We start from the raw sequence: 14,739 nt of genomic DNA, 5'->3' as shown, positions 1-14,739 counted from the left end.
ATAAGGGCAATGAGTTGGCTAATAGTGTTGCCTACTTTTGCGGGCGTGACATGTGGGCGTGGCAATGGGAATGCCGGGTAGGACATGCGGACAACATGCGATGTACACATACGACAACGGCTATGATGTCGACTCCGTCGACACTTTCAGTTTTTTAACTCAATTTTCAATAAAAACAGTGCACAAAACTTTTCCCTCGCTGCCTCACATTGTTGTTAACTTAATTTCGTTTGGCGCTGTTCAGTTGGCAGTTTTGCAGGCTAAAAGCATTTCATTGTTGTCCAACTCGTTCCTCGCTGTTGCCATTGTCGTTGTAACACACCCAACACACCAAACACACCCAAAAAAAACACTCACCCACACTGCGAAGGCATTTTACACGCACTGCGAGTTCTCCACATACTTGTACATCGACGGCAGCTTCTCCGTTTCTCACTTTCCGAACTCCTGGCATCCTCGGCTGAGATTGATAATTGAATTGATCGATTGCGATCCACCGGAAGAGCCAAGCTGGAGCCAAGTCTAAACCAAATCCAGAGGAGCACGGCCTTGCCTTTGACTCCAATCCATTTTAGGTAGAGGTAACCCAGTACTCGCAGCTATTTCCTGTCACCAGCCATCGCTCATTATGGGCATATATTTGTTTATTATGCTATTTTTATATTTCAAGCTAAGTTTCTTTCATATTTTTTTAGCCTATGTCCTTGAACTTTTAAACTTGGTACTATGTGAAACATTTTTAGGGAGTCTCGAATTATATATTTAAGAAATATTTTGGTGCAATTATCTAGTTGCCTTTTCATTTAAAACAAATTATATTTATGTATATATATTTTTGTTTAACACATAGGAAAATTTATTTTTAATACGGGCAGAACCAATAATCAACTTAACTCAGATACTATACGCATGAGTGATCAATTTGGTTCTTTTTTCATATAAAAAAGAAGAACGAATTTTTGATATCAAGATTTTGTTCTTCACATAATATTAATAATTTTGAACTGAACATTATCAAATTTAAGAAATAAATGTGAAAGAAAGCGATAAAAATGAAGGTAAATGATCTACATAAAAATAGTTATTTTTACTGTTTAAAATGTGAATATATTTTGCTCAACTCAATTAAGCTATGTGTAAATACAGAAGGATGTTTTGAGAACAAGGCGAGGGTATATTCAATATCAAAGAGCCAAGCGACATTTAAGGTCCACTCTGTTGGGCCCAAGCCGCTGCCGTTGTAGTCATTTTTAGCCACTAATCACTCTCGAATAACAGGCCAGTGGCAGCGCCATAAAAAAAATAATGATGTGACATAAAAACAAATTCCTCTGTACAATATGTGCACTGCCTTCGTACCGTTCGCTCCTTGCGTTCCTCACGTTCCCTCGAACTTGCCGACTTTGTCGATATATTGTCATAAATCTTTCATTGATTGCAAACGAAGACATCGCCAAGTTGAAGTGGGTGTGGCGGGAAATTGGGTGTCTGTTGGTTGTTGGTTGGTGGCTGAATGCTGAATGCTGGTGGTTGGGGAACCGTGTCGTGTGGCAAAATAGAAATTGTACAAAGCGGCCAAGCTGAAATAGATATAAATATTTTAGCCATCGTCGCCAAGGCAGCTGGCTGTTGCTCGTTGGTTCGTTTTTTGTGAGCATATACCCTTACACTCGGCATGGATGTTGCTTACTAATTTTATATCCTGCAATTTAGCCACAATGTCTATATTTCCTTTCCAAATATATTTATACAAAAAGTTGCATTCCCTTTGTAAACATTTATGGGATCATTTTAAGTACATGCTAAATTTAACTACTTTTTTATATTTAGGGGATAAAACTATTCAAAAATGATGATGCTACAATAAAAAAAAAAAACTTATAAAAATTAAGCATATTGTATATCAAATTCTTCTGATTTATGGCACAAAAATAATTCTATTGTTTGAAATATACACCGAGATAATTGAGCTCCATAGGTAAAACATTCTAAACAAGAAATTTTGAAAAGTTCATAATTTTAAGAAGTCTTTTACTTTTAATATTGTGTTCTTTGGTTTTGCTCTAAACACTTTTGATAACTTTCTGCAGTAAATTGGCATTTTAAGGGATTGCCTGACGTAAACTACTTGTTATTCATAATTGAGTTTAGTATTTTTAAGTAATACTATTTTAAGCCATCGAATTGACGCATTTAACTCATAAATGAAGTTTAATTTTTTAAAACCCACTTTTAACTTTATCGTTTTGATACCTCTCTAAAGAAACCTTTTGAAGAGTACTTTTAATGATCAACTTTAAATTGGTTTTAGCAAGAAGGGTCTCTTCCGATTCGTTGTATCTTCCACGTATGGCATTGTTTGTCTGTGACTCTTCTTTTTGTGTTCGTTTATCTTGTTTATCGTGGATTTCATTATGGCTGTGGTTGCGTGTCTTTTGCTTTGCGGTGGCTTATGCCGCCATTCGATTTTGAAAATGTAAATCTCTTGTCGTCGTCGCTGTCGATGGCGCTTTTTCCCCCCTCCCCCCCCCCGGCTTTTCCTTTTTCCCCGACTTTCACAGCAGTTGGTGTGTTTGGTAAGGTGGCAAGATGGCAAGATGTTGGTGTCGGCGGCATCGTTTGTCAACATGTCGGCAGCGCTGATTGGTGATTTAGATCTGAATTATTAAGTTGCTTTTAATGCGTTTGCTTTTGCTTTTGCTTTTGGCTCTTTTGCCTTGGCAACGAGCCTTCGCTTTTCTTTGGCACACTTTGAGCCAAGCAACTGGCCAAATCATTAGGCCATTGTTCACCTGCACTTCTGCCGCTTTGGCTTACATGCTTGCCACTGAGCATTTGAGCTTTAAATGTACAAAATATGTTAAATGCTAAAAATAGTGTCATTTTGTTAATTTATTTTTTAAGTCAAAATCTATATATGTTTTGGTTGGTAAGCAAATAGTCCAAGCTTTAATGCCATTTGGCTATTAATTGTATTGTTATGGCTAAGACACTGATTTTTTTAGTCTGAAAATTAAGATTGTCGGATGGAAACCCAGATCAGAACTTTTATCTCAAAACACAGTTGAAAGAATTACTACTGAAGACCTCATCGCAGTTATTTAACAAAATTAAAATTGTCAAATTTACGCATTTTTCATAAGGGGTTACATCACACATAGGAAGCCGTTTGATTGGGAGTTTTATTACGAGTTTATAGAGGTAACCCATTTCATATTTGGGCTCTTAATTGCATTGTTATGGCTTAAACACTGAATATCGTGTGCAAAAATTAGGGTTTTTGGATGGAAAACCAAAATCATAATATTTATTACTATCTTCGCTCGCTGGTGCAAATACTTCGGGGCGCTTGGCAGGCAGGATTCACTCCTCGTTGAACTTGAAGTCCTTTCACCGCCAGGACTTCATAGATATGCCAAAACGGACTCTATCAAAATGCCGGGCAACCGCTTCGGTTTCGGTTTTAGTGTCCTTAAAAAGGAGCAAAATCGCCGCAAGTTGAACAGCAACTAAGCAAGTAAATTGAGACACGACGGACACGTGAGTTTGATAGATTGAGGGTTGCAAAGGGGGGTTACACACACACATACACACACTTCCCGGAGCGATGGCATCCTTGGGCGTCTGGCATCCTTGCTCGTGATTGTGCCTGTGTGCGTATTTCATTAACGTCGCCTTTGAAAATCCATTCATTTATCAAAAGCAAACTTCAAACACGCACATCTCGTGCGTGTGTGTGTGTGTGTGTATGCTAGAATATCCTGTCTGTCTGTGTAAGGATGCGTGAGTGAGCGAGTGAGTGTGTGTGTGGTTGTTGGCAACAGATACTGCAACAATTTAGCAGGGAGCGTCGTAAAAACGAGACGGCCAAAGGGATCAATGAAGTATGCCTAAGAATCTGTCATTTATGACACATGACATACTTTATGAGGCCCAGCTTGCCGGGAACCGGGAAAATTTGGCCAAGGACCTCGACTTTGCGGGCCAGGATAATAACAGCGGCGATAATAAAGATAAGCCGAACGAAACTTGGCCGAAATGCAATTGAAAGTTTTGCTCTTGGCAACTTGACGCCGTCGTCCACAACATAAAATCCGTGTCCTGCGGCTGTGCGTATCCTTGTATCGGCGTTCCCATCCTTACAACACACCACCCCACCCCGCCCTCTGATTCTAGGCCAAGCTCATGTATGTATTTGTAACTCTTGAAATCTGCTCGTAAATCTCATAGACTTTGCTTTATCGAAGTCTGTGCCGTGCTGTTGTTGCCCCTTGTGTGGCATGTAATCCTTTTTTCTTCTCCTCGCTGCCGGCTGCCGGCTCGTAAAGCGCCTGGGAATTTATATTTATGGCTTGCCATGTTATACACACACTTGGAAATATGCCGCCCGCCCCGCCCACTTTCCGTTGGCGCCCCCCATCCTATTTGGCCAATTTAATGCGCTAATTTCGTGTAGAGATGCGGTGCTGGCATATGAAACATGAAATTATATGGCTTTGAATTGATTTTTTGCGATTGGTGGGGTTTTGGTCGAAATTTTATTACATTTTTTAGATGAAATTCCAAAGTCTAATCCGGTTAGCTACTGGTATTTAAATTATATTTATTTCGGACATACTCGTTTGTGAGTTTATCATAAAGAAATGTAGTCAATTTAAAAGATTTCAAAATATGGTATTCAATGTAAAATACAAATAAATAAAATATCGTTGCCAATTATAATAAAATTAACATTTTTAAATAAATAATGTACATATTTTTAATATAAAAACGTAATTCTAAATAGGCTTTGCACTTGTGAGTATTACTTTCAAATTATTTGAAATTATATTACGTTATTAAATATATATTCAACCTAAAATATCCTTGTTATAAAAAACATTGTTTTAATAATAAACAAATTTGTTTTATTTCGATCCCCAATTTTCTTTAATGAATGAAGTAAAGATTTGTGAATAGATTATAGATGATTATAGTTTTAAAAATAATTATTTCCTTCCAAATTATTTGATATGATAATAACATATTTGTCTATTAAACATATATTTTACTTAAAATGTTATTGCCAAAGGAAACACATTAATTAACACAGTGTTCTAAGTATATATTGATGATAATTTTTTATGCTTGCTGATAATGCTTTGAAAAAGATTTATCTACCATTTATTCAAAACGTGTACGTGTCCCATTCAAATTATTTAAAATGTGAGTCCAATTAAATGATTGTCTCTTAATTTATCCTTTGCGTTTCGGTCACATCCCCTTGCGGTTGCAAAGTTTTTGGCCTTTAAATGTTTTATGGCTGCCTCCTCCTTGCTCCAATTGACCCACACTCCCTGAGAACCAAGAGGCCTGGTCGACAACTCCGTCCCACAACATCTTTCCCATACCCATTCCCATTCGCATTACCCATTTTGCCAACTCTCGAGTTCGATGCGCATTATGAATTAAGCACAAGGAAGGCAGCGCCTCCCGCAATAATTGCAAACTACTGAAGCATTTAATATTTTGAGTGCATTTCCGCGTTACGCGTTGACCAACAAAAAAAATCGCCAGGACGAGGACATAAGCTGGTCAAAGGATCTGGGACAGGAGTTTGGGTATCGCCCCCCAATCCGAAACCCAACCGAATCGAGCCGAACTGAATCGCATCGAATCGAACTGAATCAAATCGAATCGAATCGAATCGAAGCGGATGAAAATCGAAAGTCGAGGGGGCGAACAATCTCGGACTGGAGATTGAGCCGCCGGCGGAGAGGTCAGTTCTCACTGGGCCGACTGGCCGTAAAGTTAATAAAGAACCCTGGGGGCGATAAACAATTTGCGTTGCGAAAAGTCGAGATATATATACATATAGAGGAGGTGGAAGATGGCATTTCGTGGTTGGGTGGTTTGGCCATTGGGTGGTAAGGGGAAAACACAGAGCGCTTAAGGCGGACCAACGGACTGCGAACTTGAAATTCTAATTGGCATTTTATGCCGGACGAGGGGCCGTCCGTGTGTCCATGTGTCCGTGTATCCATGTATCCGTGGTCCTCGATCCAGGTCCTCGCTGTCCGTCGAACAGGTGTGAAATCGTTGACGAATTCTCACGAATACGTTTAATCCGCTTTCGGATTTTTGTGCAGTTGGCCAGTGACGGTGGACAGCTATGGCCGTCCCAAGGATCTGGCTGCACGAATACAGTCCAACTTCCACCAAAAATACTGCTTCAAATATGCCTATCTTTACCCATATTTAATTGCAAAATGATTAGTGTACATTAATAAGTTCCCTTTTATATTTTGTATACATTTAATATATTAAAATGTAGTTAAACAAGTTAAAGCAGTTAATAAGTAATATAAATTATTTTTATCTGTTATTTAACACTGCAGATGCCTGCAAAAAACTTAATTTAATTTAAATTCATCTTATATATTAATATCCTAAACGCTACATGTTCAGACAAATATGTACTGCGTTAGTCACATGCTTAATAAATTACTTTTTTAAAAATCTATGTCATACCAGATGTATTACTTAAATAGTCGTATATCTTTTTATTCTTATTTTAAAATTTGCAGTACTAAATAGTTTTAAACTTTAAGTGTGACTTAAATTTACATTTATTTATATGTTAACTGTTTTTGCAAACGTTACGGGATAGGTAAAGATATTGTATTGAGACCTACTGATTAATAAAACGGACTAAATTCTTTTAAATTTCGAAGCTTAAGATATGGATTCAAAACTGTAGCCACAAGTTTTTTTTTCCAGATTCCTATAAAGATGTCAAAATAATTGTTTTTTGTATATAATCTAATTTACATCCTTGTGAAAATATTAAAAGATAGATACATATTTTGGAATATTGTTATTGCTAATGTTATTCAGTTTAATATGAATTTAAAACTTTTGGTCTGAGTTCGGTTGTAGAGGTAAGACTGTACAGTGAGCGACCTCGGCCGCTTTGCATTTTGTGGGCGATATCATGTTGGATTAAAAAGAGCGCTGCTGCTCCTTTCCTTCGCGTCCTTCATCCGGCTGCCCTGGAAATTAATTTCGTGCACATGTCCTGCAGCCTTTTTGCCGCAACTTTGTTTGGCGCACACACAATGAGCGTGGCGTGTATAGTATATATCGTATATATCGTATATCGGGTAACCCGGTGGTTTGCCTTCACCTGTCCATCTTTCCATCTTTCAATCTCCCCAATTGCCCAAATGCCCACTTGTCCATCTGCCCATCTGTCCTGTTGTCCTCTTGTCCAGTTGTCCAACTTTCCAATTGTCCACTTTACCCCAACCTCACGTGCTGACCGCAAATGTTAAAGCGGCGTGACTTTATTCGATTATATACGAGAGGGCCGGAGTTTGTTCGCCGGCGGGGCGGTTACGTAAAACATTAGAGCCGGATCCGTTTTAGCATAACACCATTGTTGGCCCGAAATGAAATTGAAACCCGCTCCCATTGACCGGGGCAATTGTTTTCCGCTGACCAGGAAGTGCCCGCTGCACTGAGAGAAACAAATTTGGTTACAAAAATATTTAATTTAAATATTTCATAAAAAAATGTGTTGAGTTATCTTAACAATATTGGTTGATCGTTTTAACAGAACCTTTCCGAACAAATATTTAAAGATGTGGTTTTAGTTTATGTTAGTGTTTTTTTTTTTGTAATATTTTAACAATCATGAAAACAAGTTAAGATACAATTGTTTCTGAAATTTGATACTATAGTTTTGAATAAAAGCATCTTGGTAAACATGTACACTTTCATTAAAAAGATAATTTTTCTTATAAATATTACAATAACTCAAAACTACAAACATAAGCTTTAAACAAAACTTTAACAAAAATTAGGAAAGGTTCCAATTATCGTGCTAGAAATGCTTTTTATATAAATTAAACTATAACTTTTAAATAACTTCATAGGCTTTGCTAGAATGATTATTCCTTGTAAATTTTGGAATGCTAAATAAAAGTATTCGTATTGTATTTTTATTTTTGTTGGAAACGAATAAATGATTTAATAATTTAAAGACTTATCGGATTGAAGAAAACAATGATTATTAGTTCATTTCGTTGTCTTTTTCTCTTGATGTTATTATTTATTTTTTATTAATGTTGAATCACTTTTGGCAGATTCCATTCAAGACTTTATTTTAAATCGATTTATTTCGCAGTGCGTCCTCCCCCCAATCAAACTCCAATCTGCAATCGCCAACCGTCCGTGGAGTGCTGACAGATATCGAGTTGATGAACAAGTTTGGGACAAGTCGCGCAGATTAATTTGCTCTTTAGGCAATCCACTCCGCGCTATCGCCGTTCACTCCCTCAAGGGAAGTAACTCCTTTTGGGCTTGTTTGACAACTCGTTGGCCTGCCGTCATACGAGCGCATAATCGTAAAAAGTCTGCAAAATGTCCATAAATGCCGATTAAATCTTTATTTTACGCCTTGGCGCACGCAGCAGTCGAAAGTAACCCTTGATGAGGGTGTTTGGGTATTTTGGTATTTGGGTATTTGGATATTTGGTTACGCGTTTTCGAGCGCCGTCGACAGATGACTGTTGACAGACATGTGACAGGCGCGATCGTGCAACCTGATGATTTTATAACTCGCCCTGCGAACGGATTAGGAATGCCCCTCGGAGGACAATGACCGGAAGGATATGGCGAACAGTGCTGGGAAAAATGCGGCTTTTATTTTAGCCAGAAAAATATTTCTAATTAAATCGTAGATATTCAGAAAACTTTGCAAAAATTCCCTTTATTTAATATATCAATTCCGAGATCTGTCAGCAATTTTATTAATATTAAAACTATTTCCATTTAGGGAGTTCTTTTAATAAACATTTTTCGTTGCTTACCGAATTCTAGACTAGATAATCATATACAGTATACAATATAATAAAAGAAAAGTAAGCAATATGTTCTTTTATTTGTTTTTACCTAGAAATAAATTAATGAAAATGTTCGATTTCTTATTATAATTAAAAGTTTTTAGGTATTTAAAATCTGAATTTATATATTATGAGTGAATATGTAAAAGATTCTTTTGTCAACCTTAACTATCACCCTTGACACAACTGATTCTTATGATCCTGGCCGTAGATCCTCGTTAAAAGTGCTAGAAATAAATGACTAGCTATGGGTTGTAAACGCAACTGCCAGGATATTACCATCACTGGTGGTGTGGGGGTTGCAAATTTGCAGATCCATATGCCTCGGCCTCAAAAACTAACCACCTAGGATAACGGTGTGGGCTCTCCTCTTTCCCTTGTTCCTGTTTTTGGTGCTGTTGTTGTTGCCGTTGGTGTCACCGCAGCGTATCCTTCAAGAGTGTTTGTGTGTGTGTGTGTGTGTGTGTGTGTGTGTGTGTGTGCAACGTGTGTGTGATTGATGACAACTCGAATAAGCGATGATTGATGCTTATTTTACACTTTTCTCTACAACACACGGCGACACATGTTTGTTTGGGTGTTTGGGTGCGGTGAGGTAAAGTGAGCTGGTATGGGTTTCCTTGTCCATGTGCGTTTGCATTGGTGTGTGTCTATGTGTGTGTGTGTGTGTGTGTGTGTGTGATCCTGGGAGTTTGGGCAAACTGCAGCAGTGGGTGGTGGAACAGCAGCGGTCACACTTATAGGATTTCTTTAAGTATTTTTACCTAACAAAAAAAAATGCAAAATTAAATCTTGAAACCAACATAAAACACCAATGAGATTTTACTGTTAATATAAAGGTTATTTTAATTATTATTATTTTCGTAATTTTTTTTAAAACAAATTGCAGATTTCTGCGGTTTCAATTGTGTTAATTCGATACAAAATGCGTATTAATATGGACAATCATATGTTTCATTTATTCTTGGAAAACAAAATCCGCCAAGGTTCCAATAATTCAGTTCGCAAATGAATTAAGTTTTTTTTTTTTTATCGAAAAGGACAAATTACGATGAACAAGTGCTATAGTTTCTGCCGAAGTTGTGCGTCGGGGGATTATTACGAGCACACGTTCCGGCGTCTCCAGACGCCGACGAGCCGCAATCATCAATGTCACCATCTCTCCGCTGCCTTTCCCATCCCACCATGCCACCGTTTCGAGTCCTGAATCCTCAATCCTGCATCCTGCATGCCCCTCATCATCCCCTCGCCGGCGACTGGGAATCAATGTCAGTGTATTGGTAATTGTTTGATTTCACCCGCCTCCTCGATACCCAGTGTGTGTGTATATTCCTCCTTGTGGTTTGCTTATTGGTGTTTGGCAATACATCATCGACTGGCTGACATTCAACCCACCACCCACTCCTCATCCTCATCCCCAACCACTACCACGTCCATATCCCATCAGGATGTCTGGCTAGAATCTGTTCGAAAACGATACCTTTTTGCATACTTACTTTGGTACAGCTGCGGTCTAAATAATGGCACATATTATTCGAGAAGATTTACTTTGTGCATTTAAGAGCCTACATACCTAAGCCCGTTAAACTTAAAATCGGGTATACAACTCAGAAGTATTGCACTCAATAATTGCTTTTGAAAAACAACAATATATTGCATAAAAAAATAACATAACTTTGAAAGCTTAAAACCATGGGCTAACAAGTAACAAGAAAATTCCTAGGCATTCTTAATGCTATTGTTAGACAAGGCCTTTAAAAAACGTTAAACTTTAAATCGGGTATTTACTTCACAAGTGTTGCACTCAATAATTGCTTTAAAAAAAAAAACAACAATATATTGCATAAAAAAATAACAAAATTACAAAAATAAATTTCCTAGTCGAAAACATTGCTTTGAAAGCTAAACAAAAATGTGATAATAAGTAAAAGGAAAATTCCTATGCATCATTCTTAGTGCTATAATTACGACCATTACTGTAATTAGCCAAGGCCTTTAAGAAATGTAATTTAAAACGCCACACAATAGCAGAATCCTAATCCAGTCCACTTGGGCAAACTTGTAATTGTTAATTAGAGCTGACAACGGACAGAGCCAGGACCAGAGGGCTCGTCATAAAATGTGCGAAATGCATAATTCCTCGCTTACCAGGCCAATTGATTAACTTCTGTTCGATGCGAACTGACAGGCAAACAGTGCCTGCAAACAAACACACACACACTCCAACTTTCCAACTCCTCCCTCACCCGTGGCAAGTGTAGTTATGTTGCATTATTCAATGACAAATGTGCCCAACTTGAATTTGTGTTGCTGGAACTCACAATTATTGCTTATTTCTGTCATTGAAATTTGAGTTTTGTGTTTTACATGGCTGTGTAAATTGCGAGCTTCAATGCAACTAATTGTTATGGACAGCTTCAAAAAACTATAAAGTTACAACAGTAAAGGTCGTTTTTGAGCTCTTTAAATTTTTGAACAAACAAATGAGGCTTAATCTATACCAAAAGAAATCTAAAGAATTTTATGCGTTTTATTTTGACAAAGGTAAAGCAAAAAAACTCTGTCATGAATATCTTTAAATAAATATTTATAAAAGTTCTAGGAAATAATGCTTGAAAATTAGGAATACCTTGTTGAACTCGCCATTGAATTTTAAATCTGTTGGCGTTCACTTATAGAAAAATGTTATTCTAAAATTTTCTCTAAACATGTTGTAACGTCTTACATAAAATGTGAAAAATTAATGTTTAACTTCCACAGATGGTAGGAAAAAAAAAATCAGGCATTTTACTGCTAAAAAAAAATGCCATTTTATTAAACTTAGCTATGTCACAGTTATTAAACTTGATTAATGGCTTAAAGTCTATGAATGGCAAAAGTAGCCTCTGGTAAACACTATAATGGTTTTTGGCACTTTAAATGCGCTCGCGATCACTTTTGCTAAACTGTGTGACTTTCCTCCAGCTGCGAATTCACAACAAAAATGTTCGGCGGAGCTGTTTTGGGACGCATCGCCGTGCCACCGAATCCTTGTATTGCCGGCATTATCTATGTTGATTAAAATAAAAGAAATGAATCAGTTTCTGTATTTGCAAGTAGGGAATTCACCTTTCTGGCCTGCCGCCGAAAACGCTGTCCATGAACTTGAGCTAATTTACCGCTGGATAAAAGCGATCGCTTTCGACGCTGCCAAACCTATGGATTAACGTATATTAATTAATTAATATATAAAACATGGGAACATTTTTCGAGATTTCTGAATACTTCTTGTCGTTAACTAGTTTTTGTAAGAAACAATTTTTACAAAAAGGTAATTCAAGTGATTTCCTAACGATTTGCGAATGATCGGAGTGTGTATCCCATCTCTGATGAGGTATGGCCTCACCTGCATATTGACATCGTATCGAATGCGATGCTCCAGCTGCGATTTCCTGGCCAGCAGCTGGTGGACGAGCCATCGTAGTCCCCGCTGCAGATCGTCGGCATCGTCCATGTGGCAGATGAGCAGAGGACATCCGCAGGACTGGGCCAGCTCCTCCAGTCCGAAGGCATACTCCACGTCATACAGCTGGACACCGTCGCGGTGGCGGGAGGCCACCAGGAGCACCGGTTTGCCGGCCAGCTGAGTGCCAAGCAGGCAATCGCTTAGCAGCATAAATGTGGCCTGCAGCTCCTCCGGATCCGCGCCCAGATCGAAGCAGTATATGAGGGCATGCGAGGTGGCATGGTAGTGCTTCCACAGGCGCTGCATCTCCGCATTGCCACCCACTTCGGTCAGCTGGAGTTCCGCCGCCCGGTCCGGCAACGAAAGGCGATAGCAACGCACTCCATTGGTGGCCTCCTGGTCGTCCGAGGCTCGCGGAGATCTGCTCAGGCGATGGCCCAGCTCCGTTTTGCCACTGGCCGCGGGTCCCAAAATCAGCACCTGGAATTCCTCCATCCCCGCTGGCGAGGAGGTTCGCCAACAGCAGCCGCGCAGCTTGGCGCACAGCAAACCCATCTAACACACGGCCATTTCGAGCGGCCTTTTTGTCTCGCGAATCTTTTCACAATGTTCTGTGTGCTCTGTGTTCTATGTTCTGAGTGCCTGTTGTGTGTGCGCTGCAAGTGTTTTCAGGGCGACAGAAGTTCTTGTTTATTTACCTGCCACCGGCGGACAGCTGACTGCGACAGGTAGTCGTCACGGACAACGGGGCAGTGAGTTCAATGTTTTGGCCAGAATTCCCTGAAGAGTTGCCTAGACAACCGGTCCGACGAGGGATGGCGACGAGCCACCTCCAGCGAATTCCACGTAAGTGGACGACTGTCCCCATTTGTTTCGGGGCGGGTATTCAAAGTTTACCCCAAGCTCTGGCCATGCACAATGAATCATTTCTGATCCCACAGAACAATCATGTTGGCTGACACAGTGAAGCCCACCTTTCGTCGACATGTTGGGTAGTGAAAAAAATATGGCTATGAAATGCACAAATCAATCTGCAGGACTTTAAAAGCTGCAGTTTTATTTTAAAAATCACAAAGTAATGATTGCTTTTTAGTTTTCGTTAATTTTAAGGAATATCATAAAAATTTAAAATTTAAAAATCAAGTAGGAAATGCATAGATTGACCAAAGAGGATTGATTTTTTCAATAATGATTTAATGAATAATCATTATTTGCAGTTTGTGGAAGATTTTTTTTTAATCAAATAAACACCGTTTTTATTGTTTAAATTTATTCTAGTTAAATTTTATAAATGTGTTTTAAAAAGCTTACGTAAAAAACAAAATGCATACATCTTTTTCTTGTATTTATGTAAATTTTGTAGTTTTTTTAAATATAAACTAGAAATAAATAAAAAAAGTCTATTTTGAAGAAGATATTTTGTATTTTGTTCAAAGTGATGTCAAGACACAAAAAAAGAAAGATAAACGCATTAAACAACATTAAATTACCTAAAATAAGCAAATTAGAAAATTATTGTAAAATACTAGACAGTTCAAACTGTTGGGATTTAATAAAAAAATTAACTTTTAATTACTACATCATATATTTAAAAACCTTAACATAAACGAATAATGTTAGGCTTGAGCGACAGTTCCTCCAAAGTTTTCTCAGATCTCAAAGTTCGAATACAAAGCTTAAGCTTTGTGTTTCCCCATTTTACCGCTGCGTGGCGCCACTTGTCCCAAGACTGACATAGGGATTTATTTAAATTGTTTTCTATGTTTTTTCGAGTATATTTCTGGTTCTTTTATATTTCCCACTTAGCTTGAAATACAGGGAATTAATATTATCCCCTTAAAAATTACCCACTTGGTACGTCAACTTCCTCCCTTTTCGCTGTCAAAGAGTAATTGTGTGTTTGTTGAATCCCAGACTTGGCAGTTATTGATTCGGTTTCATATCCTGATTGCCAGCGAGCAGAACAAGTGGCCTTTTGCTTTGATAATGGCTATATAGCCACTGCCCGCTGTTTGTGCATATATATGTATATATGTAGTATATACGCATAATGTTTCTTTGATGAAGCTGCGGTGCTTGTGGCTTTGCGGTTTCAATGGGGCAGAACGAAGAAAGAAGAATGGAGCGAGAAGAAAGCAGAAAGCAGGCAAGGAGCCCTTGATGAACTCGCGCTAATCGCTTCCCATATGACCGCGTGTGTGGCCATTATTGCCCCAGCCAAGTCCTAAATGTGGGATCCCCTTTGTGCCGTTCCATTGCATTATGATGGGCCCGTGCCCCCAAACCGTTAAGCACATCTGCCAAGGCCCCATTCCAATCCCCATCCTCATCCACATTCCCTACCCCGAATTCTTTCAACCCCATCCGCCTTCTTGGCCAACAAATTGGAAAGTAAGCAAGCTAAACGTT

The 14,739-nt window shown here is 38.5% G+C and overlaps 2 protein-coding genes across 6 annotated transcripts in view; one reads left to right on the top strand and one right to left on the bottom strand.

Moving 5' to 3' along the window:
- The window catches only part of LOC128265094 (uncharacterized), a 61,554-nt gene that overhangs the window by 22,665 nt on the left and 24,150 nt on the right, over nucleotides 1–14,739 (top strand). The window lies entirely within an intron of this gene.
- On the bottom strand, nucleotides 11,687–13,037 carry LOC128265096 (uncharacterized). The gene is made up of 3 exons (XM_053000912.1): nucleotides 12,271–13,037; nucleotides 11,994–12,080; nucleotides 11,687–11,933 (listed from the first exon to the last, which is right to left on the bottom strand). Exons 1-3 carry the CDS (start codon nucleotides 12,883–12,885, stop codon nucleotides 11,826–11,828), a joined length of 810 nt encoding a protein of 269 aa, XP_052856872.1. The 5' UTR covers nucleotides 12,886–13,037; the 3' UTR covers nucleotides 11,687–11,825.

This window comes from Drosophila gunungcola, unplaced genomic scaffold (genome assembly GCF_025200985.1).
Source record: "Drosophila gunungcola strain Sukarami unplaced genomic scaffold, Dgunungcola_SK_2 000093F, whole genome shotgun sequence".
Lineage (NCBI taxonomy): Eukaryota > Metazoa > Arthropoda > Insecta > Diptera > Drosophilidae > Drosophila > Drosophila gunungcola.
Note: the sequence above shows the minus strand (reverse complement) of the source record. Positions and strands in the feature narration are given on the sequence as shown.